The sequence below is a fragment of the Eufriesea mexicana genome, unplaced genomic scaffold, assembly GCF_001483705.2.
Source record: "Eufriesea mexicana isolate 0111107269 unplaced genomic scaffold, ASM148370v2 scaffold474474898, whole genome shotgun sequence".
Lineage (NCBI taxonomy): Eukaryota > Metazoa > Arthropoda > Insecta > Hymenoptera > Apidae > Eufriesea > Eufriesea mexicana.
Window position 1 is genome coordinate 164,056 of NW_016907983.1, and position 24,094 is coordinate 188,149.

The window sequence follows — 24,094 nt, forward strand, 5'->3', positions numbered from 1 at the left end:
TACGTATCACGAAAATTTAATATACGGCAGTTGGAGCTAACCCCTTACTTTATCATGATACCGATGGCGCGTGCCATAGTCAACAGTAGCGTTGAATACGTCGAGACACTACGGACACGACGAGCCATTTCGTCCGATCTCTGTGAAGAATAACACGTAACTGAGACAGAAAAACGTCGTTGAAAGTCACCTGACCCATGATTACATTGGGCTCTACCTACACCACGGCTCTTACAGTTTCTTACCACGTGTCTCACATGACATTGTAAACGAAGGAATTAAAGTAATATCATATAAAGGAGATAAAGAATCTAACGACTATACTGTTAAATAAAAGTAAAAAAGACTATTATAAAACATACTATTATTTTTAAGGTGCGAAATCTACACGAACTATTTGAGATTGGCCGAAATTGGAGGTTAACTAATAAATTGTCTAACGTTTGATCGTGAGTAGATTGAAAAATAACTAAGTATATCTTTGATAAATAGTTGTTAAACTAAATTTAAAAATTTCATTACTATGATAGCGTTATGAAAGAACTTCAGTCATGCGAAAAAGGTGTATTAAGAAAAAACTGTTTCTTGTTCTTCTGACGTCAAGCACTGTCAACGACTTCTCCACTATGCTTCCAGTACATAAACATGAAATACACGTATGTAAATAAAGCGTTCTTAATATATGTGCATAATCGGTCTAAGTACACACCCTGCAATTTCCAGGCCTACGTATTCGAGGCAGAAATATTCGCCCTTCTGCATCCACAAATATACGTTCGCGTGGATCTATTAGTCCACGCCTCTGGCCGCATATGCATTCGCGTATTCATGTACGCTCCGATGAGATTATCACGCACACTCGCTCGTACAGTAACGCCAGAACACTTTGAACTGTTCATGCCGACCCGGCTCTTCTTAGAATTAGATCGACATATCCGTCGAATGATGTTCAAACCAATTCACGCAAAAAGACGCGACCTAGCACAACTAACCTATCAGTAATTTTTACACAATATATATCATGAGGGTAGTTAGTATCACTGATAACAATCAACGGTTTCAATTAATTCAGAAAGGATGTGAACTAGCTATTGCACAAGACGGTTATATATGCGAATTAATATTACACTCCAGTAATTTGATAACGTATAATAATTTCTAATATTTACAATTATAGCACAAAAGGAAGAAGTACTACCGACAACTTTTATATTAACAGGGAAGTAACTTTTAGAGAAACAAAACTTACTCGTTCTATTATTCGTTTTCCGCTGGTTAATACATAATGAACTATCATGCAAATAGGTACAACGAAGTTCGCTGGGTCGTCATATAGGTGGCGCCACATCTAAGTCTACATGCACGCAGTGAATTTTCAACACCGATTTACTGAAAAATCTTGTTCCCTACCAAGATTATTATTCGATATTTTCGAACAACTTTTTCACGCCAGATAACCTTCTCCAATTTTATTATTTCCGTTATGATACAAACAAGGAAATATAAATGAAGTTTTTAAGATAACAAGTCTTTGGTTATTCAAATTAACGTCGAGAACAATAAAATAATATTTGCAATCGCGAATTCATTACACACGCAATTGCATCACCAAATTTTTACATGAACTTATAAATAGAACATGTTTCGAAAGGAACTATTGAACAACATAGATTTAAGTTACAAGCAGTTCATAAAACAGCGTCTAAAATCGTCGTTATTGCAGTTGACTGTACGCACGACGTCGTAGGTATTATTCTTCCTACACGCGCACAATCGTTACCGCGCCGATCCTTCCTCGCTGCTTTACGCTGGATACGTTTCAGCTCTCGTGTGCACGTGTTTATGTAAATTTCCCGCGTATGCATCGAGTGACTTATACCTAAATGGCCGATACGCATCGAAACGTTATTCACGTTACGCGAACATTAAGATCACCGGCGACGAAAAGTCAGTTCAGAGTTTTCGCGAAGGAAGTTATCTCTCGAAGGATCCAGCCGGCTATCTGCACACGTGTAAGATCGATGGCTCGTAACTCTCTGAAGCGTATGAAAGGAATGTTGGAAGACCGCCGAGTTCGCCATAAAGTACACAGTCGAAATTGACTGCCGATATTTCAGGAACCGTCGACAGGGATTTCGGGTGCCTCCGCAAGAACTTTATCAAGTGCTTCATCTGCCTTCCATATTCTGGTTATTGGACTTCCGACGTGTTTTGAGTCATTTGACGAAATATGCGATGACTCGTGTAAATAATTCTGAACGATAAATTCTTGATTGCAAGCTGTAACGAAACTGATAGTATAAGATTTAAATTCGATGGAAATACCTATGTCGATTTTTGGAAAGTTTAGGAAGACCAGTAAAATTGAGGTTAGATTTTAGATCAACGCGATTGGTTGGTATTTCTCTATAATAAAGAAGAGAATAGCAAATGTGAAAGTTGAGATAAATTTTTACGGTGACTTGTTAATTAACGGAAATTATTTTATAGAAATAACGGGTGCCAATGAAATTGCAACTGATTTATGCAAATTGACACTCATTAGGATTTTAAAAGACGATAGTGACCATTAAACCTGTAATTTCAGCATGTTCCTCTAATCACTGATACAAATATCCCAGTTAGAGACGATCACAGTACAGTAACAAAATTTATTTCATCATCCAAAAGCGGCATGTCCGAGTGGATAGCCTATATCAGTAAATTCGAGTGGACGACGTGAATTACGGGGCTGTAAAATAAATTATGCGTGGTACGCGTGGCGAGAGCAATCAGTAAATCACGTAGCCTATGTTCAATCGTGACGTTCGCGAAATTGATATCGAACTCATAAACCTATTTCCGCTTTTTGCGCCCATGAAAATACATCGGTCATAAACGGCGCGATTATAAATAGTTTAGTTCCAGTGGCGCCAATTAACGACCAACCAAAGGACGATGGAAAGGCCGATTTTCATCGAATGAACAACGCTGAAAATGTCAAAGGCAACAACTCTACACGCAGCTGAGAAACATTTATTTCTCGACAATCACCGCTTCCATTAATCGGATTTGCATGAGTGGCAATCAGGCGTCAATTAATAGCTGAATTATGCGACATTCCTGCACGCCGTTAGAATTTACCTACATTATACATCGGACTTGCGTTCTCCGCCACCGATTCAGTCTTATATTCCCTATGTAGCACACCACCCACACGCACGGCCGTTATCGGCACCCGAGTGCGACGCGATCCAACATTTTACAGCGCATATACGTCGTCAGATGGGAATGTTGGCGCCATTCTCGTAGCATTATGTACGTGTACGTTATGTTTTTGCATAGCACAGCCGATAACCATGAAGTAAAACAGCTAAAATCTCGCCCCCGATTTAACTGTACGTAGTTGTAATCTTTATCACAACCTAGTGATGACAAAAAATCGAACGCAATGCACTAGATACCAGTGATTTAACTTGTTTCCGTGACAGGATCTAGGCTTCAGTACAAAGTAGGCATTTCCTGAAATATTTATATCCGTAGAATTAATATCTAAAGAAATATTTTGAAGTATAATGTGAAATTATTTATTTACCTTTTTCATTTTACGTTTCATATCAACATCGCCTCGTTTATCTCAATGGCTAAAACATTTTATAAAATACTTCAGGTTATGTATGTCTTGAACCTCTAATTCAATCCAAATATATAGAATTATTTGTTCCAATAACAATTACAGCCTAGAAGATTATTTGGTGAAAGGTTGACTTGACAAGTACCTCCGAAATTTCTAAGTGTGAAAACTGGCTTAAAAAATCATCCCCTCGGAATTTCGCCTGGCTGCGTAGTAACAATCTGGCCTCGAGTTGGAATAATATTTTTCCAATGTCCGATGGAAATTGATAACCATGCCTCGTCGAAGGGAAAACACAGACGGTCATGTAAACTCAAACAGTTTATCGTACGATGCATAGAGTGGCCCGGTCAGGAGTTTTCAAGAGTCGCATTTTTGGCAACGTCATTCTACGAGGACAAGATGGCGAAGCAATCATGAACGCATTGCAACCGCATGTCAGAAGAAAACATCTCGCTAAACATATCCTGACAATGAAATGCATTATACTTGAAGCTTTCACGGCCGAAAGTCGTTCAAATTTTGACATGATCTAGATATAGAGCGCCATCAATAACAATAATTGCATATACCGACAGATTTTTACATTCGACGTTGATATATCTGTTTTAAACGTTTCCCTTTAAGCGTTGAAGGAAAATTGACTTTTAAGACATGATGAATGAGGAAGATACAAGTGCAGGATTTTCTTGGATACGCGGATATTTACATACCGAGAATCTGAAAAATTATACGTAATGATATTTCTTTTTAAATTTAATATTAAATTAGTTGATTGTTGTTTTGCAGTGTAACACTGCAAGGTGTCGAGTGAAACGTTTCTTAATGTCCTCGCTTTAATTGGCATGCGTAGAGCAATGTCTTATTATGTTTGTAAAAAATTATGAATAACATGGAAAAATTTTGTTGTTATCAACTAAAATTTACCTTTACATGATGTGCCACTGGTTTTTATTCAAGCAGTGAAAGGAAACTCGTCTAAAGACATTCATATCCTGTCTCGTGATGCACTGTGTGTATGTGCATACGATAACCTCGAAGTTGAAACGATAGTGTTTAATGTACGTGTATGCCGTGCGAACAATTACCATTTCGCGAAGGATTTTCACTTACCTTGTTGTCCGTAATTGACGAACTTTTCACTTGCTATTTTTTATTCGGTGTTCAACAGTTTACGTGGAGGTTGGAAAGAGGTGCACGCGCGCGCAATCTAAAAGGCCGCGATGACGAGTACCGAACGCTTCATTATTGCCAACGAGAAGCCTGGCGCCGTCTGCGAGGCGTATCTATCACAAACAGCTTCGTCTGACATTCAATACGTGATCGTTACTCTGCAGGTTGTTAATAATTCTAAAAATATAAGAGGCACCGGCTTTGCGCTGTTTCACAAGCCATATCTGCGTTCCAAACGCAGTGCACGGGAACCATGAACGTGATGAATAGGAAGTGAGTTAGATAGATACGAATAACGGGTGGCCCCATTTGATTGATAGCGCCATCTTTTTTTCGTAATTGTAGCTTTTGATGAAATAAAAAGCGCTAAGAATTATTGCTATATCGATATTATAGTTTATGTTAATGAAGTATGATTTCCTCTCTAATAAATCGATTTAATCATTGTACTAATTATTCGTAACGTTAATGACAAAATGTATATTTATTGTTAAAATATCTTAATTGATTATAATTTGCCTTTAAGACGAAATTAATGTATTATCATATATTGTTTTATGTCATTCATAAAAAATTTTTAAGATATTTTTACTTTTAATATCTTCACATAAAAATGTGAATAAATCTGCAGAATTCCGTTAACTTCTACTGTACATTATGAATATAAATATTTGATAAAAATATTAGAGATCATGAATTTTCATCAATAAAAGTATACATTTAATTACACATGTTCACCGCTTTTTTTAAGTCTGTCATTTATCAAGAAATCATTTTTAATTATATAAATATCAATTATATAGTTTTGATGACTATCTAAGTCAGTACTAGACTAAAGATTTATTTAATACATTTGTATAAACATCTGTACGTGAAATACTTTTTCGTCATATACATAAATCTTAATTGAATAGTCGAATAAAAATAAACGAATCTCGAATTTTGCAATAGCGCGCAAAATTTAACTTTTCTTTAAGGTTGAAATGGTTTTATTTCGTTTATTTATCAAACAAAGACTTAATGAAACCGGATTCACTCACACTCGTGCAGATAATGTACATTTGAAGCTAAATGACAATACACCGTATTGAGTACTTACTCATACACCAAAGATTACACGCGAGAAAATGTCACGACACTGAGGTCATGCACATAGGAGCGATGTCATGAATGTAACTTATAAGTATTTAACCCATTTATCGTTGTCTATATATATATATATAATACAAAAGTTTTAATATCAATTTCTAATTAATTTGAACGGTAATTAAAATAATGTATCGATATAAAAATATGAAGCAAATTCATACACGTTCAAGTAAAAAAAGAAACATTCATTGGTACTACAAAATTCTATGCACACGTATATAATAAACAAATTAAACACAAACTACGCAGCAGTTCTTGTCTATAATTCTTTTACGGCTGTTTATGATTTTTCAATACAGTATTTCACTATTAATGAAGATGAATGCAAGTTCTGAAAAAACAACAATGCTTTATGATAAAAGCATATCTTCTTTAATAATGAGTTGAACATCCGTAGTGTCGGTAAAAAATCATATAGTACATTTTAAATATTACGTTCTTTATTTTTGTTCTGACAGAGTTGGAGCAAATAATATCCTCATTAAAATCCCTATTATCTTCAGTCATTAAATATACACACGTTATTAGAAATCGAAAGAATCTCTCATATATAAGTATACTTCTATAAAGAAAATGTTACAAATTTTTTTCCTTTGTTTTTAAAAAAATGAAAATGAAAGTTTAAAATTCATAATTTATCCACAACTAATGTATCGTTAATTGTTCAGAAAAAGGGGAACTTATATTGCTAAATGAAACATGCGATATAGGCGGTGCACAGTCTTTAGTAATTAAAAAGGAAGGTAATCGTGCTTGTGTAACTGAAGTACCATCATCTGAAGAAGGGACGCGTGCAGGCTGAGCGCGAAGCCACGAGGATAGAGGTGTGTTTGTTTTCGTCCGGTGTAAATAACAATAGTAATAATTTCTGTTATCGGTTCACGTATCGTTGTAAAAGTTCCTACATCCTTGCCATTCCTTGCACAATATGCATGCACCCCGAAAGCAGGACTTTCCATAATTTCTCTTTGATGAACCAGCCAGAACAAAAACAAACTATTTTAACGGCAAATAACATATAGACTACATAAAGCACAATTACAGTATATTTCACAAATCGTTTAAACATTCATATATAATTATACGAATCTTCGCATATGACGGAAAGGCGATTTGATCAATTAGGGGAAGATTATTTCGTAAAAACAATGTATTTTTAAGGATAGGAAAACATTAGGAGATTGAAGGGCTTTGCGAAAATGGCTTCATCTGGCAAACTGCCATACCAGTTTGGATTGCTGGCTTAGAAATTGCGAGGCCTATCTCTCTTTGCTGCGAGAGGTTCTTTCCTAATTTTTTTTTTTTTTACTTTTTTACTTTATTCCACATTTTTCCCATCTTTCATATTTTTCTTCATTCAAATTTTTTTATCTGCATTTCCCGCCACGATCGATGCATAATTTCGGAATGTTGACAATATTCTAATTTTACCTTATCAAGGTGCAATAAATAAATGATATCTCTTTTACACTGAGATATACATGGTTGACCGACTGTTAGGTTTATCGCGAGCAGGTGAAGGAGGGTGCAATTACAACACCTGCTGATAGTCACAAGCAGTAAGACAACCACTTTGTATAGTTTTGTTTTTTTTACTTTTTTTGTCGACGTATACCACTGAAAACTTAAAAAAATAGAAACAAACTTTTGTAACTAGAAACAGTAAGTCATTGCACCGTCAGTTACCACTCACTGCATTTTTCATGTCAACTGATGGGCCGATGTGACATTTGTAATGTAGTGGACAGAGCAATATTCTCTCATCTATTGATCACATTTTTATCATCGTATTTATATAATGTAATGTACAATATGCAGCTACATTATGATAATCAGTATGCCCAACGCATTCAAACTGACAACACCGTGGGTACTTCACTTTTTTGTTCTTAAGTTTTTTTTTTTAAAGATATTCAACTTATTAATTAATCAATGTGTATTGTATGTTTCAGAGTTAGGTACTTTAATACAATTACTTCCAAGTTTTCCACATTTCTCGTGGTATCTCTGTGTAAAAAGTGTAACTATAATGCTAATATAATAATAATTATAATAATAAGTTGCACAAGGCAATAGTCTTGTGTGGCCGTTCGAATGTGTGCTTCCGGCCGGTTTCCCCACTCCCCTCCCCCCAAAAAACATCCTGGCACAATGACAACTTTCGACAATCTCCACCCTCCACTTTAAGATCAAAAAAGATCTCATGGTTTGCACTTAGTGTTACCTCTTTTTATATTATTATTCATTCATGGGGGGGATAGGTGTGCAGCTGATTTTATGATGTTAATATAGCAACTGAATGTTGACAGAATAACGTTCCAATTAGCGATTGGCATTTTTGAGCTGATTAGAGAGCCAATCGAGGCCCTCGTAAAGTCCATCTCCACTTGTAGCACACGTTGCTTGAATGTACCAATTGCGATTGCGGAGAGAGTGCAGCCCCAACTTGTCGGTAATTTCCGCTGCGTTCATTGCATTTGGGAGATCCTAAAACATAAATTACTTAATAAAAACCGCCTTAAATATATAATCTGTTTTCTAAATCTATTTCTTCGTGTACTTTATTAATAAATTCCCTGGCATGTTTAAATTTTATGTAAATAACACACAATGTTTATATAATAAATATTACACGCTTTTAAAACATTTTAACTTCTAATACATAAAAATAAAAGACAATTCTATATAGATTAATGATAAAAACTGTCTCACCTGTTTGTTAGCAAATATAAGGAGTACTGCATCCCTAAGTTCATCTTCTGCTAACATTCTCATCAATTCTTCGCGTGCTTCACCGATACGTTCCCTGTCATTACTATCGACGACAAATATCAGTCCCTGAAAGTAAAAAGTTAGTTAATTAACATAGTTTTATGAAACTTACTGAAATTTAATCAACAGCACAAAAAGCAACTTTATCAATGAATTGCATACTTGTGTATTTTGAAAGTAATGTCGCCAAAGAGGTCTGATTTTGTCTTGACCACCCACGTCCCAAACAGTAAAACTTATATTCTTGTATTCAACTGTTTCTACATTGAAGCCTAAAATTCATAATGTATAATTAGTGAACTATGTTGTGAAATATACAAATGTTCTTTTCTATACATATTTAAGAAAAACATAAATATCAACAGTGTGTATTTACAATATTTAAATCTATAAAAGAAATTTGATATTTACCTATAGTAGGAATTGTGGTAACAATTTCCCCTAATTTTAATTTGTACAGAATTGTGGTTTTACCCGCTGCATCAAGGCCTACCATTAAAATCCTCATTTCTTTTTTGCCAAAAAGGCCTTTGAATAATGTTGCAAACATATTCCCCATGGCTAGTGCTGATTATGTAAATACCTAGAATAACAAAATAATAAACTAAAATATCAGAATCATATACATAAAATTAAATAAAAATAAATTGTTTGAAAAACTTAATTAAAATAAAGTAATACTTTATTTAATGTATATACCACGTGATTGAAATATCACTAATTATTTAAATGTATATCTCGTAACTTTTTATTCTTTCATTAAGTAAAGTTAAACTTCTTTGTAAAGCTAAACAACTTTTATATATACAATATAATTGTATTTTTTTCAAAGATATGTATAAACATTTGTGAATAAATAACTTATTGAAAAATTACTAACAAGGGCACGAGCATCGTTTGTAAAAACACGAAGAATGAAACACATGATTATGAAATTATAACATTATCTAAACTTATTTATCGTACAATATCGTATAATTTTGATATTTAAAATTTGTTTGAAGAAATATGTACCCGACATATGTAACAATACAAGGTATATACGATCAACGTATAATAATAATATAATTTCGAAATAAATTATAACTTTAATGGAACAAAAAAAACGGGCCAATCAACTAAAGTAACGAATTCTAAATATGTATGTACGAGTGAACAAAAGACACGTTTCGTACATGAAAAAAACGAAATTACATAGACGGAGCTGAAGAGCACAAACATGCGTAAAATACTGATACGCTGACACAAAGCTCAAAAAGCTAACCTGCATATTTCCGAGAGACTAACGGTAAAGTATGAATATTGTGAACAACGTAAATCATAGATTTTAATTGAACTGAACGAGAAAAAAAATTGTGTAGAGGCACGCACGAGATGCTCACGCTGCCCGCTATTGATTCTCATTTTAATACATCGCTATGATTATCGGACTAGCATACCGTTAAGGATCACTCTAGAGCGTTTTGCTGGTGATCTATTCACTTTTAAAACGTGATCGGCTACCTAAAACGCCAATACCGAAGTATTGCGAGCAAGGCGGAAGATATTGTGCGGTTTGCGAAGCCACTTCGTACACCCGGTTGTCTGTCACCTTCGACCTACTCCCCAGCAAATCGTCAAAGGTTCCCCGCTCAAAGTTCCATTATTTAAAAACGTTGTTTGAGTATTGAGACTTTCCCCTAATGTCACGTTGCCCGTATAAGCCACTTACGTTACTTACGTTTCAGTAAAAAAGATTATTTTCACGAGAAACGATAAAACATAAAACCAACACTCTCGAAAAGTACCGTATGTCAAAATGGCGGACGTGGAAAGGATTCATACCTTATGCCACGTATAGGGCCCGCAAAATTCTCCGATTGGTTAAGCCGGTCACGTGATGGAGAAAATCTTCGACGATTCGCGTTTACTTCGGTAGGTGGCGATACCAAGGAACTCAGTAAGTCATCAAAAATTCCGAAAGTGTATAGGTGAATAGACGTTGTTCATAGAAAGGCCTACGCTCATGAGAGCAAAAATGCGTTTTGTCCCCTAATTACAAATTCCAATAATGTAATTAAAGAAAAACAAAGTATCTTATCATTGATTAAGATCACATATAAAGTTATGTTCGTGCTCATATATTTTTTAATTTTGTCGTGAATGAATATAATTATATCGTGTTAACTAAATCGTTGTCATTTTTGTAAAAATAAAAAGTAAATATTCATCAAAATAATGAAAAGCCGGTTACGAGTAAGAGTAGTAGTACTCTAAGTGTCAATATGTTTTGAGTTAAAATGTTTCAATTTTCCTGTTGTATTGCGCTTTATGTAACATCCTGGAATTATGTTATCGGTATGAATATTTATATTCTATTTTGCGCATTTATCATTTTATACAGTATAATCCTACTAATAACGCTATGTATTAAGTTAATTTCAGTTTGCAAATTTTTTTTTATTTTCAATGAATCAATTTTTTTAGATTTAGAATTATTTTTCCATTTATACACTCAGAGTATGATATTTCTCATCTAATGTACCTTCTCCATAAAGTTGACATTCTTCTGTATTATGTGGAATATCTGTTACTATTTCTAATGTTTCAACTAATTGTCCTGGTTTTCTGTCCATACAGTAATTATTGAGTATTATAATTAGTAGAATTAACAACAAAATATTTATAATTAATTAAATTACTTTGGTTGAAAAGAAACTGTGATTGTGTACCAATCTTCATGACTATAATGATTTGGTAGTGTTACACATTTTTGATCAATCATAAAATTTTTGTTCTTGTGTTTCTTATTTATTGTAAATTTTAAACTGCAGACTGTCAAAATCAAAATTAGTCAAAGTACTATATTATTGTAGATATTATTCTATATAATTACTAAAAAAGATAACAAATATGAATATACTTGATAAGTTTTTGATAGTTAATGTTAATTTCTTTGTATCATGTATATAAACAAGACCAAAATCTAATGTATATGATGATAGTTTTAAAACTGGCAAATATATTTGCAAAATTAATTCCACATTCTGAAATTATATAAATTTAATATATAATTGTGTTAATTCAAGCCAAACAATAGAGAAAGGTTATTAATACCTCGTGTCGTTTATCACAGTATATAATGTATAATAGTTCCTTTATTGTAATTTTTGGATTATGTAAATCTTGACTTGAACTTGTATTTATTATGGTTTGAATTAGTTCTTCTTCTACAACACATACTATTTCTACCTATAAAGAAATAATATTTACAACTTTCTATTATAATAAATAAAGATATAAATTACTTCAGCACATCCATTTGGATTTATGCATATAGTTCCTGACTTGCATAAATTTGTTTCTGCATAAATTGAAACAGATTTAATGTGAAATGGTTCAAACGTTTCCAAAGTTATCTCTATTATATTGCTTTTATTATTATACAAGAAAAATGTTTTAGTTAGACTAAAAAATAAAATATTAGATGTAGTCTAGTAATACATAATTACTGCTGGAATCAGAATATATGTATTTTGTATTTTTACATACTCTAATCTCTTTCTACGACTTTGCATTACTTCATTAGCATAGCATATAAATGTCCTATCAGATTTAGAAATATTGAAATCTAATTGAGGTTTAATAATATCTGCAGTAACATCAAGTTCTATAGAAGACAAGTAGGTCCCAATCTGTCTAGCATAAAAGTTATCCTTGTACCTATCATTATTATAAAGTACCCTGTAATTCACTGTGAATAGTTTAAATCAATTTGTATTATCAATTAATTACAAACACATCACTTGGGGCAAGTCGCAGAAGTCCTATAATCTTACAAAAAAATTCTCCTTCAATGAGTTTATTTATTTTATTAATTTCCTTATATTTTTCAAGTTGTATGTCAATAGTTAAAGAAGCATTACCTTTAGGTAGAATGAACATTTCTCTGGGTGTAACCTTGGAAGGTATCAAAATATTTTCTTTATCATTCATGTTTCTAGAACTCTTTCTTAAATAGTTTATTATAATAAAAGTATTTTTTTACTGTGCAAATTTTTGTATCAATTAAACCATAGTAAGGAAGTATTAAAATTTTTAATTCTATGGTTTTTTTCTCTTCTGTTTCACTTTGATCAGATGCATAGAAATTTGAATATATTTCATTTTCTGTGTGTTTATAATTTCTTTTTAAGTCATTAGTGAAACTTCTAGGAAGGTGTTTAAGTAAAATTTCATTATTAGACATGTAGGCTGATGTCACGAATGGAAACTTCCTAAAGTAATACATAAATATAATCGTGTTTTATTAATAATCATTATACTAGTATTTAGAATATTTACATGTAACTAGATGGCACTGTAATATCAGTAATGTTGCTGATTTCAAAAGAATCACACGTATCTAAATTTTTTGATAATGGAAAATTTGCATGTTCTTCTAAATGTAATTCACTTTCATTTTTCTGCTTACTAGCTTTAAGTCTTGATGCTAATTTATCGGTAAATGGGGTACATAAATCAAATGCTACATTAAAAGGCTTTGTCTCTACAGCTGGTGTGACTAAAAATGTATGCCAATCAATAACTATAGGTACCACACTTGTATTTGTCAATAACACTTTTCTACGATGTAGACGTGTACCTACAGCTTCAATACCATATCTACAACCACACTTTTAAGAACATTGACTTTGCACTTTCTAAAGCATAATAAATTTCTGAACATACTTGATAACAGGTATATTAAATTCATTTCTATCAGAAATTGAGAATGAAATTGGTAATCCAAAGACTTGTACACATATTCCTATAGAGTACAATGGCAAGCCAGTAATATTTATTTCTAATTCATCCACATAAATACCCCATGTATCAGCAAAGACGTAAATATCCACAGGTATGGCACTGAAAGAGTCTATATCCGAATTTAATGGGGCAACATAAATTACAACCCCTGATCCAGGTTGTTTTATTTTGTACAGTGTTTCCGCTAATAACAAAAGAGATATTGCAAAGATAATAATATATTTGGAATCTATTAAGTTCTAACAAGAGAATTAATATCTTACCAATTAATTCCTTTTGTCGACTAAAGACGCGTTTATAGATAAACTTGATCCGATCCTCTTGCGACTTCCTTTCGCATGAACATGTGATGGGGTAATAGTTCTTTATACGTAGCCAAAAATTAGTCAATATCGATGTTTCGTTCTTTATTATAAAAGTTTTCTTTTGCACTGCAGATCGCAATTATTATTTTTTTTTTAAACTACTCATATCTATTTTATAGATATCGTATCTTAATGAAGATACCTTTTCTCAATGGCAGGTTTAAAAATTCTATTACAGCAGGCTGTGGAACTGATGGTAGATATCTTTTACAAAATGGAACAATATTTCCAAAAGAAGCCACATCGTGCGAATTGTTCTCATTTTCCGTTATTACATTGCTCATCTACAATTACTCAGTATACTCGTTATACCATTACGGTATTTCACATGGTATCTTCTGCTTACTAGAAGGAAATTAATGATAACTTTTAATTACTTGAATGATTTCTGAGGTACGAATAGTCGTGGAGGATTGCTCGCCAGATTCCATAGCAGTCACTTCTTCCATTGAAGGACCTGCTGCAGCATCCTTGAGAATCTCTCCCTGATCCAGATTCGTGTTCATTAACTCTCGTTCTTCCCTCATTATGTACACGTCTAATATCTTCTGTAAAATCGAACGATCATATTAATTGTGCATATTATTTTACAACATACGTGCAAAGTGTGTTGCCATAACTCATAAAAAGCGATATTTAACACTATCTCTGTCTTTAAATGTATGAGACGTTATATCAGATGATTATCCTAGAAAACTTTGAATACAGAAATTTATGAGAAAATTTGAAGCTAATTTTAGATTAAGATACTTAAAATTTAAAATGTATTTTTTTTTTCATTCGCAATCTTTACCAAAATTATGATTAAACATACCATGTGCTTTTTAGATTTTCCTGCCAGGTCGAAAGCAAGTTGAAAACTGTCTGCTCGCCACTCGACTTTAATAAAATTATTCTTCAGCTCCACCGGCATTTCGTCGTCTAAGGGAAAATAGAATGTAACATAAAGGGATTCAATGGCACACTCGATTCCCAGCATTATTATTTTCCGCGAATCTCCAACGAAACACGGTATAAATAACGATTGCACGATTCCCTACAAATTGAAGAAGAAATAATAATGTTTAATCAAATCAAATATTCCTTCCAAAATTAAATTTTTGGAAAATCACGAAGGCAAATATTGAGTACCTCTTTTATGGGAGTGATAGTTATCTTCATTCTTTGAGTATTTCCAGCCAACACTTCTCCCTTTTCAGGGCACACGCAAAGTTCCATCATCGTCGAATCTAGACCATTAACTTCACCCCAAGAATAATTCAAAGTGTTACTCGCGAGGTTTCTTAATATTAAAATGTAAGTTTCTTCAATACCAATATACAAAATCCTGTTGTACACGATAATTTTAACAGTAATTACACAATTTTCTAGAGAAATGCGAATTATTTTGAAATTACAAACTTTGTAGGTCTAATGATGCCCATACTTATTATATGCTCCTGCCACAGTGATTCGAATTGTCTTAAGTTCATCAGATCGTAATGAGAAAATAATTCATCTGTTACCTGTATGGTAGGATTTTATGATTTTCTAAATGATAAACAAGAGTAAGAAATTAAGATTTACCAATTGGCACATTGATTTATATTCTTCCTCAGCTTCTATTTCGTCTATTATTTCATTTTTTTCTTTTTCTTCATAGTAATCTCGCTGAAGGTATTCGTAATCTGATGGCGTTTCCATGATGTGTCTCAAGATCTCTTCAGACGTTCGATCACTGGTCAATTAAAACATAATTTTCAATAATTATTTTACTCTTCGCTATTGGAGGAAGTAACAAGTGAGAATTTTTGTAAATAGGTTATTTGCAAATTAGTAGCAATAGGATATTAACAAAATAGGACATTAACGAGCCTACAATATCAAATTTTAAAAATAATTCCAATAATTAAAATTAATTAAAAATCAAAATTTAATTAAAAATAATTCCATGGTTGATACAGTGTTAGCATATCATTCGATTCCTCGTGGAATAAATTGTATTGTGTTTGCGAAATATTGGCATGCTTCCTCCAAAAGTGGAAATCTATAATTATTGATTAATTCAGCATTAAAAACCACGCACGTTTCGCTCTCGGTGCCCATCAAGTAGTGCAACCAAACTTCGACATCGTCAACCCAAATATCTACAGACTGGTGACAAGTACTCGTTTAAAACATTTTCAACCTTCCATTATTAATCAATAAATATATCAAATAAAATGCTTTACAGTTGCGCATTTTCGTCGTTTTGTCGTACACTCCTCGACTTCTAAATCTGTATTTTCTGGAATCGCTTCAAGAGGTATATCTTCTACGTACAATCTAAAAATAATTTGATTTGAGAATACTTTGAGATTAATGTTGTCATTCGTAATCTTTTTTTTTTTTTTTTTTTAAGCAACATACTCACTGTAGAACAGCAAGATAGTAATTTGGTCGGAGATCTTTGTATTCAGCGGTTATGGTGAAATTGTGAACAGACATTGGAGCGAAAACTCCTCGATCTGGCTTAATGTGAAGAAGTTCAAAGGGGAAATAATTTTCTTCGTTTATCATCTCCTTGTCAGTTTGTATGTTTCGTTTCTTCCAGCGAAAATGCATATTTATTTCACTGCGTAGGAAATAATCGGAATCCCTTTATATGATTATGATATATTGGAAAGAAAATTATTACCTCATATTTTTCACGGCAATTATGCATTGTTCGATACCATCGGTGGTATTAGAACTGAGGTTTATGTAGTAATTAGCTCGTTCATCGATGTCTCTCTCGGATGGTCTTACTTTCCTCAGTTGCTGTAATTTTGCTGATTTTAATTGCTTTTTCTGTCATGTGCCCAAAGCGATCGTAATATTACAAAACGTAGTTATATTTTGCATCAAATTTGTAGTATAGGTACTTTATTAAGCTGGATGAAATTCGGCTCGTATATTAATCCATCTCCAATTATTTCCGTTGCCAATAGAGTACAGTTGTCGCATAATATGTACATTTTTTCCACCTAATAGAAATAAATATGATAATCGAATAATGGGGTTGAACGAAATTAATAATGTTGTTATAGTAAGACGAATTATTTTCCATTTACGTGTATGCCATAGCATTCTGGCGAAAAATGCATGTGGAATGTTATTTCCTCTTGTCCCTTCAATAAAAAGTATGCAGGCCATAAGGTAAAACAGGGTAATTTTAAAATATTTTTATCGGTGATATCCTGTCAGAAAATATAAGTCAGGATACGAATGGAGGTAAAGATAGAGATATTAAAAACGTATAATAAACGAATATTTTTTTAATCTCGTTTTAATAGAAGGAATAGGAAAATACTTTACTAAGATATTCATAGAAAACCAGTCGATTTCGCTCATTATGAAGAATCGTCCTACTCCACCGACGTTTTTCAATTTTATGGGTATATAAACTTCTTCGCCAATGAAACCTTTCTTGCAGTCGAAAGTCATGCCTACGAAATCATCGTCTACATGTATGTCTGTGAATAGGCTCTCGGTGCTACTCGATGTAGTAGACTGAAAATCAAGGTCACGAATATGTGTAAAAGTAATCTTCCTTTATTATTTGTTTGCTATAAAATCGAGATTTCTACCCGTGCAAGATCAATTCCCCCGACTATATCGTTCGATCATTTTTATTTTTAATTTATAAATATTTTAGGAAGGACGACACCGAAAAAGTGAACAAGTCCGGAAAGTGTAAATAATGATAAAAAAAAAAAAGGAAGATCTCAAATACAAAACCATTTTTAGTGCAGTCAGGAGAATGACCTTGCACCATAAGAAGTCAGACGTGAGGTACAATAGGCTACCATGGTCGTTATTAATAATCAGAATGTATCGTACATCTAAATTATCGAATGACATTGCTATCTCAGGATGCCAAACCTGGTCCAACAATTCTGCATTTGAATCTGTATCCGAGTATCTGAAAGAGATCTTCTCTGACAGGCAAGTTCCTATTTAAAAAATCAGGGGAACATGTTACTTCAGTTTTTTTTTATATTTTATTATTTTATTATTAATTATTATATTTACAGTAATTTTTCACCTAATAAAATTGGAGGATCCTTGTATCCACGTAATCGAATGATTAATGGCTTCCCATGTTGGACGTTCAACACCAACATCTCTTCCGGCGTATCGATATCGTCACAGCGGAACAGAATGATCAATTGCAGCTGCATTCCTGGTGGAACAATACTCCTGTTTTCGATCACCGGCTTTATTATAATCCGAAACTTGGAACGATACGGTCTCTTTTCTATTTGAAATCTTGCTGGTTTGTTGCTAACGTTTTGTAACGTCACTATCCTCTGTCAAACAACAATGTCGGTTATGAAATACGTCCACGGGAAAGGAAGTCGACCAAGACAAACCTTGTACAACTTCTTGAGCTTGAAATTTCGAAATTGCACGCAACTCGTACTCGCTACCAATATCTTCTTTTGAACATCCGCTTTCATTATACTCTTCCTCGCCTGAGCACTCATATGTGGCCGTGACTTGAAACGTTCGCTAATTCAGGCGTATGGTATTGAAAACTACACAACGTAAATCAATTTTGATGTGTTTTTGACAAATACTTGTTGATACGAAGTTTTGGCAAGGACGTAATATGCGATAGCGTTGGCTTTGATCTAGGTTTTATCGTTGGCCTTAATCGTGATAATTTCATCAGCTTTTCGTATTCGTCCAGGGTTCTCAATTTTGGTCGTTCTATCGTTAATTTGCTAGGAAGTGCATCTGAAAAGTTTTCGATAGTTCATTCAATTTTAAATGAGATTTTCAGTCTTGTACCTAGGTCTGCTTTGTATTCTTCGAAATCATCACTGCGTGATATTTCAGTGTATTTAGGTTTTGTGTTTTCTTGAACGCTTTGTTTTAGAAATTTTATGTCAGTTGGACAGACAGTTTGTAACTTATCTTTACGAGGCTGTAAAAATGATTGTTATTGTTGAGCTATTTTGGTAGCTGTTATTCAAAGTAGAGAGGTACTAACACAGACTATGTAGGCTGATTTATACTGCAGAACCATATTTTTCTGGGTAAATTTGACAAAACTGTTCGACATTTTCCAATCATTGTTCGTGTATTGCATTATGTTTTGAAGTTCCCTTTGGACAGATCGTGCATGTTTGTTTTCATCGTTATTTACCACGTGGGTGAAACTTATAGAATCCATTTTGTGAACAAAATGTATAAATTTTCATTGCCATTAACAAATGAAATGATACATTGCATACTTAGTTACTAATGTCTTTGTTTTAAACAGAATTTGACAATGTACGTACATTGCTTAGAAAATAAATGGTCAGAACGCAATAAGTAAATAAAAAGAACATGTAGATTAATTTTAAGACTATGATTTATTTGGAAACGATTTTTTATATAAAGGTTTAGAGAATGAAGTTCTATGTACAAAAGGATTACGTTAGTAAAATACTAGGATTTTATATTCCTGGCCGTACATCGTGCAAAATAGTTTCTTCTTATACCGAGATATAATTAATAATCGTTCTCGTCCCGTGCAGTTCTTTCTCTTTATTTTATTGCAAGTCTCAGACTGCTTATAATTAATGGCTTGAATCTAGTTTAACTCTATATTATTAACATCGACAAAAACGTCTGACATCGCTTGACGTAATCGCGATACAATCACATAAGGTACACTTATTTATGTTGTTTATGTTTACCATAATCCATAATTCATGAATACAAAGAATTCATTTGCCTGTTTGTAATTCTAAATTCATATACATTATACATACATACAAGTATATATATATGTATAATTATGTTATACGCATAGAAGTTATATGTACGTTTTTTCACGTTTGTTTTCTTTTCTTTGCGTATAAGACATTACAGATTATGCTTTGTACATTCTAATAATACAAACAAGCGAGAAACGTCTCATGATCCTCAACTTCACTACGTCGCATTAATGCGTACGACAGTCTATCGTTTACATAAATTTCCTCTTAACATATAAAAAATTAATACACTTTTGCTTGACAAAAGCATAGAGCGTAAAAAGCGATTGTGTTTTGACAAGCATTGTAAAAATTCAACAAATTTTCGATTAATTGTACGCGTGTAATTATCGATCAACTTGGAAAGGAATGGGCTTGATAATAATGAGACGCGCGTGATGTTCCATTAAACAACACTGTATTTTTTGTTCTTTTTTTTTCTTTCTTGTTAAAGCCTTATAGATTCAGAAATTATGTGTTTAATTCTTTTTTATAAGAGTGCACTTATTTTAAGTTATTAAGAATAAGCATACACAGTCCATGAAACGCAGAAAAGAAGAAATATTTTCCTTTTTTTTCTTTGCGTTCGCGTAAGTAATTTACAACGTACAAATTTATGAAATTCGTACGAAAGTCCAATAGTGTAATTTAAACTAGAAATCAAAAGAAACTATTAAATTATAATTTATGTAGATCTTGTACGATGAATTACATTAGCACAGAGTCAAACTAGGTTCAAGCTTTATGTAAAAATTGATCGCGATAGAAGTAGTAGTCCAAATCTTCGACATTTTTTTTCTATTTTCTCCCTTTTTTTTTAATAATATTTACATTTCGAAGCGCCGATTCGTTTCTTGATAACTATCAATACACTCCTCGCGACTCCACTAGAACTTGACTAAATATATCGCGCCATGTAAGCTTGGACTTTGTATGCAGGGGAATAAAGGTCTTTATTAAAAGCCTATTATTGTGTGGAAAATATAAAACCCCAGATTATACTTCACTATCCTACAAATACAATGCTTAGTTCAAACGTATAATGGTATTGTTTTCATCGAAGATGCAATATGTTTACTTTCTCTCCTCGCATTTATAAATTAAACGAATAAAAATTAAAATTCGGGCGAATTTTACACTGAAACATGAATTTCTAAAACATAATCATTTATCCATTAATCTAAATTCTAGATTTCTGTATTTGCGATCCTGTTATTTTTTTTACAATACACCAGCTATGTGTTTCTTTCTTTTCGTTTTTCACATTGTATCTGTTTTAGCTGGAAAAATTGTAAATAATTTTATCCATTGCAATTGTACGAAGTGAACGTTCTTACATATATACAACCCACGGTCACCCTTTAAGCGTACAACTTCCATTGTAAATTGTATAGTTCGATGCATGATCGTTTATTCATTCCGCATGATATTAACGTTAAGTGTCTCTTCACTTGCCAAGTCCGAGCGCAGCATATTGTTCTTCCGTCACTTCTGTCATCATAAGATTTCCGTCAGGTAACAACAGGACTACTCTTCTAGTGCCACCTAAGATAATGTAATAAAATTTTAATATTAATTTTCAACAGCAGAGTTCTTTTTGATTATTATTATTTTTTCTCTTTGGTGTATTAGTTTATAAATTTGCACAACACAAATGATTAAATTTGGTACATTACCTGGAGTAGGTTCTTCCGCTTGTACGACTTGAGCTACAACTTGGCCGTGACCATCACCGTCTTCCTGTCCTTCCGCCACATCCCCCGTATTTGTATTGTCCATGATAGACATGACCATTGGATTTTCTGTAGGTTCCGTTCCACCTTCCTTCACATAAAACTGCGAGGCCAGGTTTACTTGATCAGGTATCAATTGAGCTACAGCTTCCGCCACAGCATGGTCTAACGTTAATACGGATCCCTCGTCCCCTTGTTGCTCTGTGGTAACATATACACATTGTTGCTCGCCATCAGCGTCTCGCGTCACCAATAATGTTTGACCATCTTCGGCTTGTCCTGCTACTTGATAAACAACACCGTCTTCCCCAGTTATTGTTACTAAGTTCGATGTATCTTCAGCTACTTTCCTCTCTTCCGGTAATTTTTCTTCAGCCTTGGTTACATCAGTAGATGCGATTGCTATTGTGCTAGTTGAAGTAACTGTAGCTGTAGTTAATCCTGCTGCAATAGAAGATTCACTGGTTGGTGTTGTTTCTGTTAACGGTGTGGCTGTGGTTGTGGTTGGTGTAGTTACAGCAGGGGCTGTATCGTCCAAGCATGGAAGATCCGGTGCCGGAACGGATACATTCGTCAGATTGATCTGCGCTGGTTCACTGGTTTGAACAATCGTACCTGTCGTTCCACCTGGACTCATTTCGACTCTCATTATTCCACCACCCTCTGTAAGAGAATCAAGGGAAGGTAGAACCAATTCTGTGGTGGTGGTTGTGGCGGTGACATCTATACTCTCGGATGTAGTTGTAGCAGTTTTGATAGTGGACAATGGTGTTCCTGCAGGTTCAGGTTCGGGTTCTGGTTCGGCTGGTTGTTCAACGGGTTCACCATCTGGTCCAATGATACGTCCCGTCAACGGACAGAGAGTAAAGGGCCTAGGAGGGCTATCAGGTTCCGTAGTGGCAATGGTGTCGCCTTCGGGAGGTGGAAGCTCTGGTTCACCCTCGCTGCTACTTTCTTCAGAGCCTACCTCGTGGAATTCCATGTGAAGTCCATCACCCTCAGCCAATTTACTTTCTTTCAGTTTGTTTCCTGGAGTAGCTGCCGCTGACGTTTCAGCCAATTTCCCTCTGCCTCGGCCGGCGGTAGCACGAGCGGCTGCTAGGAGGCCACGGCCACCTGGTTTAATCATATCCGCTGCTTCTTGAGCTTTTCTTTTTGCCATTAGTAACTTTTGCTGCGGAGATAATAATGACTGTGGCTTACCAACTGGTGTTTTCGGCGACTGTTTAGCCTGTTGCACTGGACTAGTTCCAGACTTTACCACTTGTTTTGGCTGTGGACTAAGCACCGTAAATTTCGGTCTAATCTGAGTAACACTTCCAGAACTCACCGAATTACTTTGCGTAGTTACAGCCGTCGTACGTTTTTGTAGCACCTGACGAGTTTGCTGGGACTGAACTTGTCTCGGGGCTGGCGCCCTAACAGGTGTGCGGATTGTTGATCCAATTCCAAGTACGCTAGTTGGTGTTGTCGCACGCAGTGGAGGTCTCGGTAACAAAGGACGACCGTCCGCACTGCGTTGGCCTGTAACAGGTCCAGGACGTATTCCTGTACTTATTCTTGGCTGCAAAGTTATAGGAGCCTGCACCGCGGTCACGACATGTATCTGCGGTAACTGTGTCGGATCTGGTTTCGGCTGGATCTTTATAGGCTCTGATTTCTGTGTACCTCCTGCTTTACTTGTAACAGGCTTAGAAACTACTTTCATCTGCGTTACTACTTGACTTCCATCCATTTTAGAAACCACTTTTACCGGCGTAACAGAATTCGATTGTGATGCAGATATCACTTGTTTTCTCACTACGTTAGTATTATCTCGATTTTGAACCATCAAAACACCTTGTGTAGTCGGCGATCCTTTTACTGTCAGTTTCCCGCTAGGGGACGAGTCCAACTTGATGATGCCATCTTTCCGTGACATTACGTACACGCCGGACGTTAAGTTTGGCATTTGCTTCGGATCAACTTTCACCACTCCTTTGGCATTGGCGACTAAAACCGGTGGTTGATTAGATTTTGCTCCTTCGGGAGACTGAAGTCCCAATGAAGTTGCAAGATCTGTAGACGAACCACTTGCTCTGTTAGATCCGTTTGACTGAGCATTAGCACGATTAAATGCTCGCTGAATGACGTCGCTTCGACCCAATAATCTTTCCTCCTCAGACTCTCCAGTCCAGTCTTCGTCACTACCTGAATCGCCTTTCGCTCGTTTGGCAGCGCTACTGCCACCGTCCTCAGAATCGCTCTCGGAATAGTCCATCCTTCTCTTACCTAGTACTAAATAGATTCATCAATTTTGATTACATTTGCAATGCATGCAGGGTCTTAAAAAAATTAGAAACACTAATATATGTTATATTATAAAAATACACATACGGTCATTATCTTCATCTTTCATGGAACCACACCATTGTTTTACTTGATCCATTGCTTTTGATTTACTTGAACGCATAGGTCGCCTATATGCAAAATTTGTCATTTACAATATAACTTCATTAATTATAAAAAATACACCAACAATTTTATAAAAAATTTTTATGGGTAAAACATAATTGCCTTACCCTACTTGAGCTGCAGTACTTGGCCCAGGTTTAGCTTCTGTTTTTATAACAGTTTTTTGAGCAGGATGACTCCCTCGTCCTGCTGCTTTTGCATTAGCCTGCTGTTGAGCTGCCTTTATTTCTTTTTGTTTAGCAAGGTTCCTTTCAAATTCGTCTATTAAATATTTACACGTAGCTACATGTTCAGCAG

The 24,094-nt window shown here is 34.3% G+C and overlaps 4 protein-coding genes and 1 long non-coding RNA gene across 7 annotated transcripts in view; all 5 read right to left on the reverse strand.

The window, feature by feature from the left end:
• Positions 1-2,645: 2,645 nt before the first annotated feature.
• On the reverse strand, positions 2,646-4,807 carry LOC108551724 (uncharacterized). The gene is made up of 5 exons (XR_001890497.1): positions 4,727-4,807; positions 4,541-4,647; positions 3,759-4,002; positions 3,575-3,623; positions 2,646-3,501 (listed from the first exon to the last, which is right to left on the reverse strand). It is a non-coding gene; the product is annotated as an uncharacterized LOC108551724 (long non-coding RNA).
• A 3,379-nt stretch (positions 4,808-8,186) lies between these two features.
• Positions 8,187-10,522, reverse strand: Arf79F (ADP-ribosylation factor 1). 3 transcript variants are annotated; one of them, XM_017905960.1, is made up of 5 exons: positions 10,147-10,522; positions 9,119-9,290; positions 8,870-8,979; positions 8,648-8,773; positions 8,258-8,422 (listed from the first exon to the last, which is right to left on the reverse strand). In XM_017905960.1, the coding sequence occupies exons 2-5, from the start codon at positions 9,264-9,266 to the stop codon at positions 8,258-8,260; spliced, it is 549 nt and encodes a 182-aa protein (XP_017761449.1). In that variant the 5' UTR covers positions 9,267-9,290; positions 10,147-10,522. The 3 variants fall into 3 exon arrangements, with proteins under 3 accessions (XP_017761464.1, XP_017761449.1, XP_017761457.1); XM_017905968.1 differs by having other exon boundaries at positions 10,428-10,520; XM_017905975.1 differs by lacking the exon at positions 10,147-10,522 and having other exon boundaries at positions 8,187-8,422; positions 9,119-9,266.
• Positions 10,523-12,686: 2,164 nt separating this feature from the next.
• Positions 12,687-15,438, reverse strand: LOC108551276 (uncharacterized). The gene is made up of 10 exons (XM_017905377.1): positions 15,427-15,438; positions 15,262-15,365; positions 14,992-15,187; positions 14,675-14,896; positions 14,238-14,408; positions 14,003-14,144; positions 13,759-13,926; positions 13,418-13,679; positions 13,031-13,351; positions 12,687-12,963 (listed from the first exon to the last, which is right to left on the reverse strand). Exons 1-10 carry the CDS (start codon positions 15,436-15,438, stop codon positions 12,687-12,689), a joined length of 1,875 nt encoding a protein of 624 aa, XP_017760866.1.
• Positions 15,439-16,537: 1,099 nt separating this feature from the next.
• LOC108551284 (uncharacterized) lies at positions 16,538-18,330 on the reverse strand. The gene is made up of 6 exons (XM_017905388.1): positions 18,234-18,330; positions 17,906-18,170; positions 17,626-17,813; positions 17,176-17,406; positions 16,932-17,057; positions 16,538-16,844 (listed from the first exon to the last, which is right to left on the reverse strand). The coding sequence occupies exons 1-6, from the start codon at positions 18,318-18,320 to the stop codon at positions 16,722-16,724; spliced, it is 1,020 nt and encodes a 339-aa protein (XP_017760877.1). The 5' UTR covers positions 18,321-18,330; the 3' UTR covers positions 16,538-16,721.
• Positions 18,331-20,324: 1,994 nt separating this feature from the next.
• Chro (chromodomain-containing protein chromator) overlaps positions 20,325-24,094 on the reverse strand; it is a 6,450-nt gene continuing 2,680 nt past the window's right edge. The window contains exons 5-8 of the mRNA XM_017905401.1: positions 23,905-24,092; positions 23,720-23,802; positions 21,287-23,620; positions 20,325-21,155 (exon numbers count right to left, since the gene is read on the reverse strand). Of these exons, the coding sequence (XP_017760890.1) occupies positions 21,058-21,155; positions 21,287-23,620; positions 23,720-23,802; positions 23,905-24,092 (2,703 nt within the window). The 3' untranslated portion in view covers positions 20,325-21,057. The remainder of the gene's footprint in view (positions 21,156-21,286; positions 23,621-23,719; positions 23,803-23,904; positions 24,093-24,094) is intronic.

What these genes read in the sequence shown, in the direction of transcription:
- LOC108551276 (XM_017905377.1), bottom strand. An exon ending in TCGACAAAAGGAATTAATTG is followed by an intron (nt 13,680 to 13,758) that starts GTAAGATATTAA and finishes TTTTGTTATTAG; the next exon opens with CGGAAACACTGTACAAAATA. An exon ending in ACAGTGCCATCTAGTTACAT is followed by an intron (nt 12,964 to 13,030) that starts GTAAATATTCTA and finishes GTATTACTTTAG; the next exon opens with GAAGTTTCCATTCGTGACAT.
- Arf79F (XM_017905975.1), bottom strand. Translation starts at nt 9,266, where the DNA reads ATGGGGAATATGTTTGCAACATTATTCAAAGGCCTTTTTGGCAAAAAA. An exon ending in ATTACTTTCAAAATACACAA is followed by an intron (nt 8,774 to 8,869) that starts GTATGCAATTCA and finishes TTTTACTTTCAG; the next exon opens with GGACTGATATTTGTCGTCGA. An exon ending in TTATATTTGCTAACAAACAG is followed by an intron (nt 8,423 to 8,647) that starts GTGAGACAGTTT and finishes TTTATGTTTTAG; the next exon opens with GATCTCCCAAATGCAATGAA.
- LOC108551284 (XM_017905388.1), bottom strand. Translation starts at nt 18,320, where the DNA reads ATGAAAGCGGATGTTCAAAAGAAGATATTGGTAGCGAGTACGAGTTGC. An exon ending in CTGACTTCTTATGGTGCAAG is followed by an intron (nt 17,407 to 17,625) that starts GTCATTCTCCTG and finishes TAATAAAGGAAG; the next exon opens with ATTACTTTTACACATATTCG. An exon ending in GGTTTTCTATGAATATCTTA is followed by an intron (nt 17,058 to 17,175) that starts GTAAAGTATTTT and finishes ATTTTCTGACAG; the next exon opens with GATATCACCGATAAAAATAT.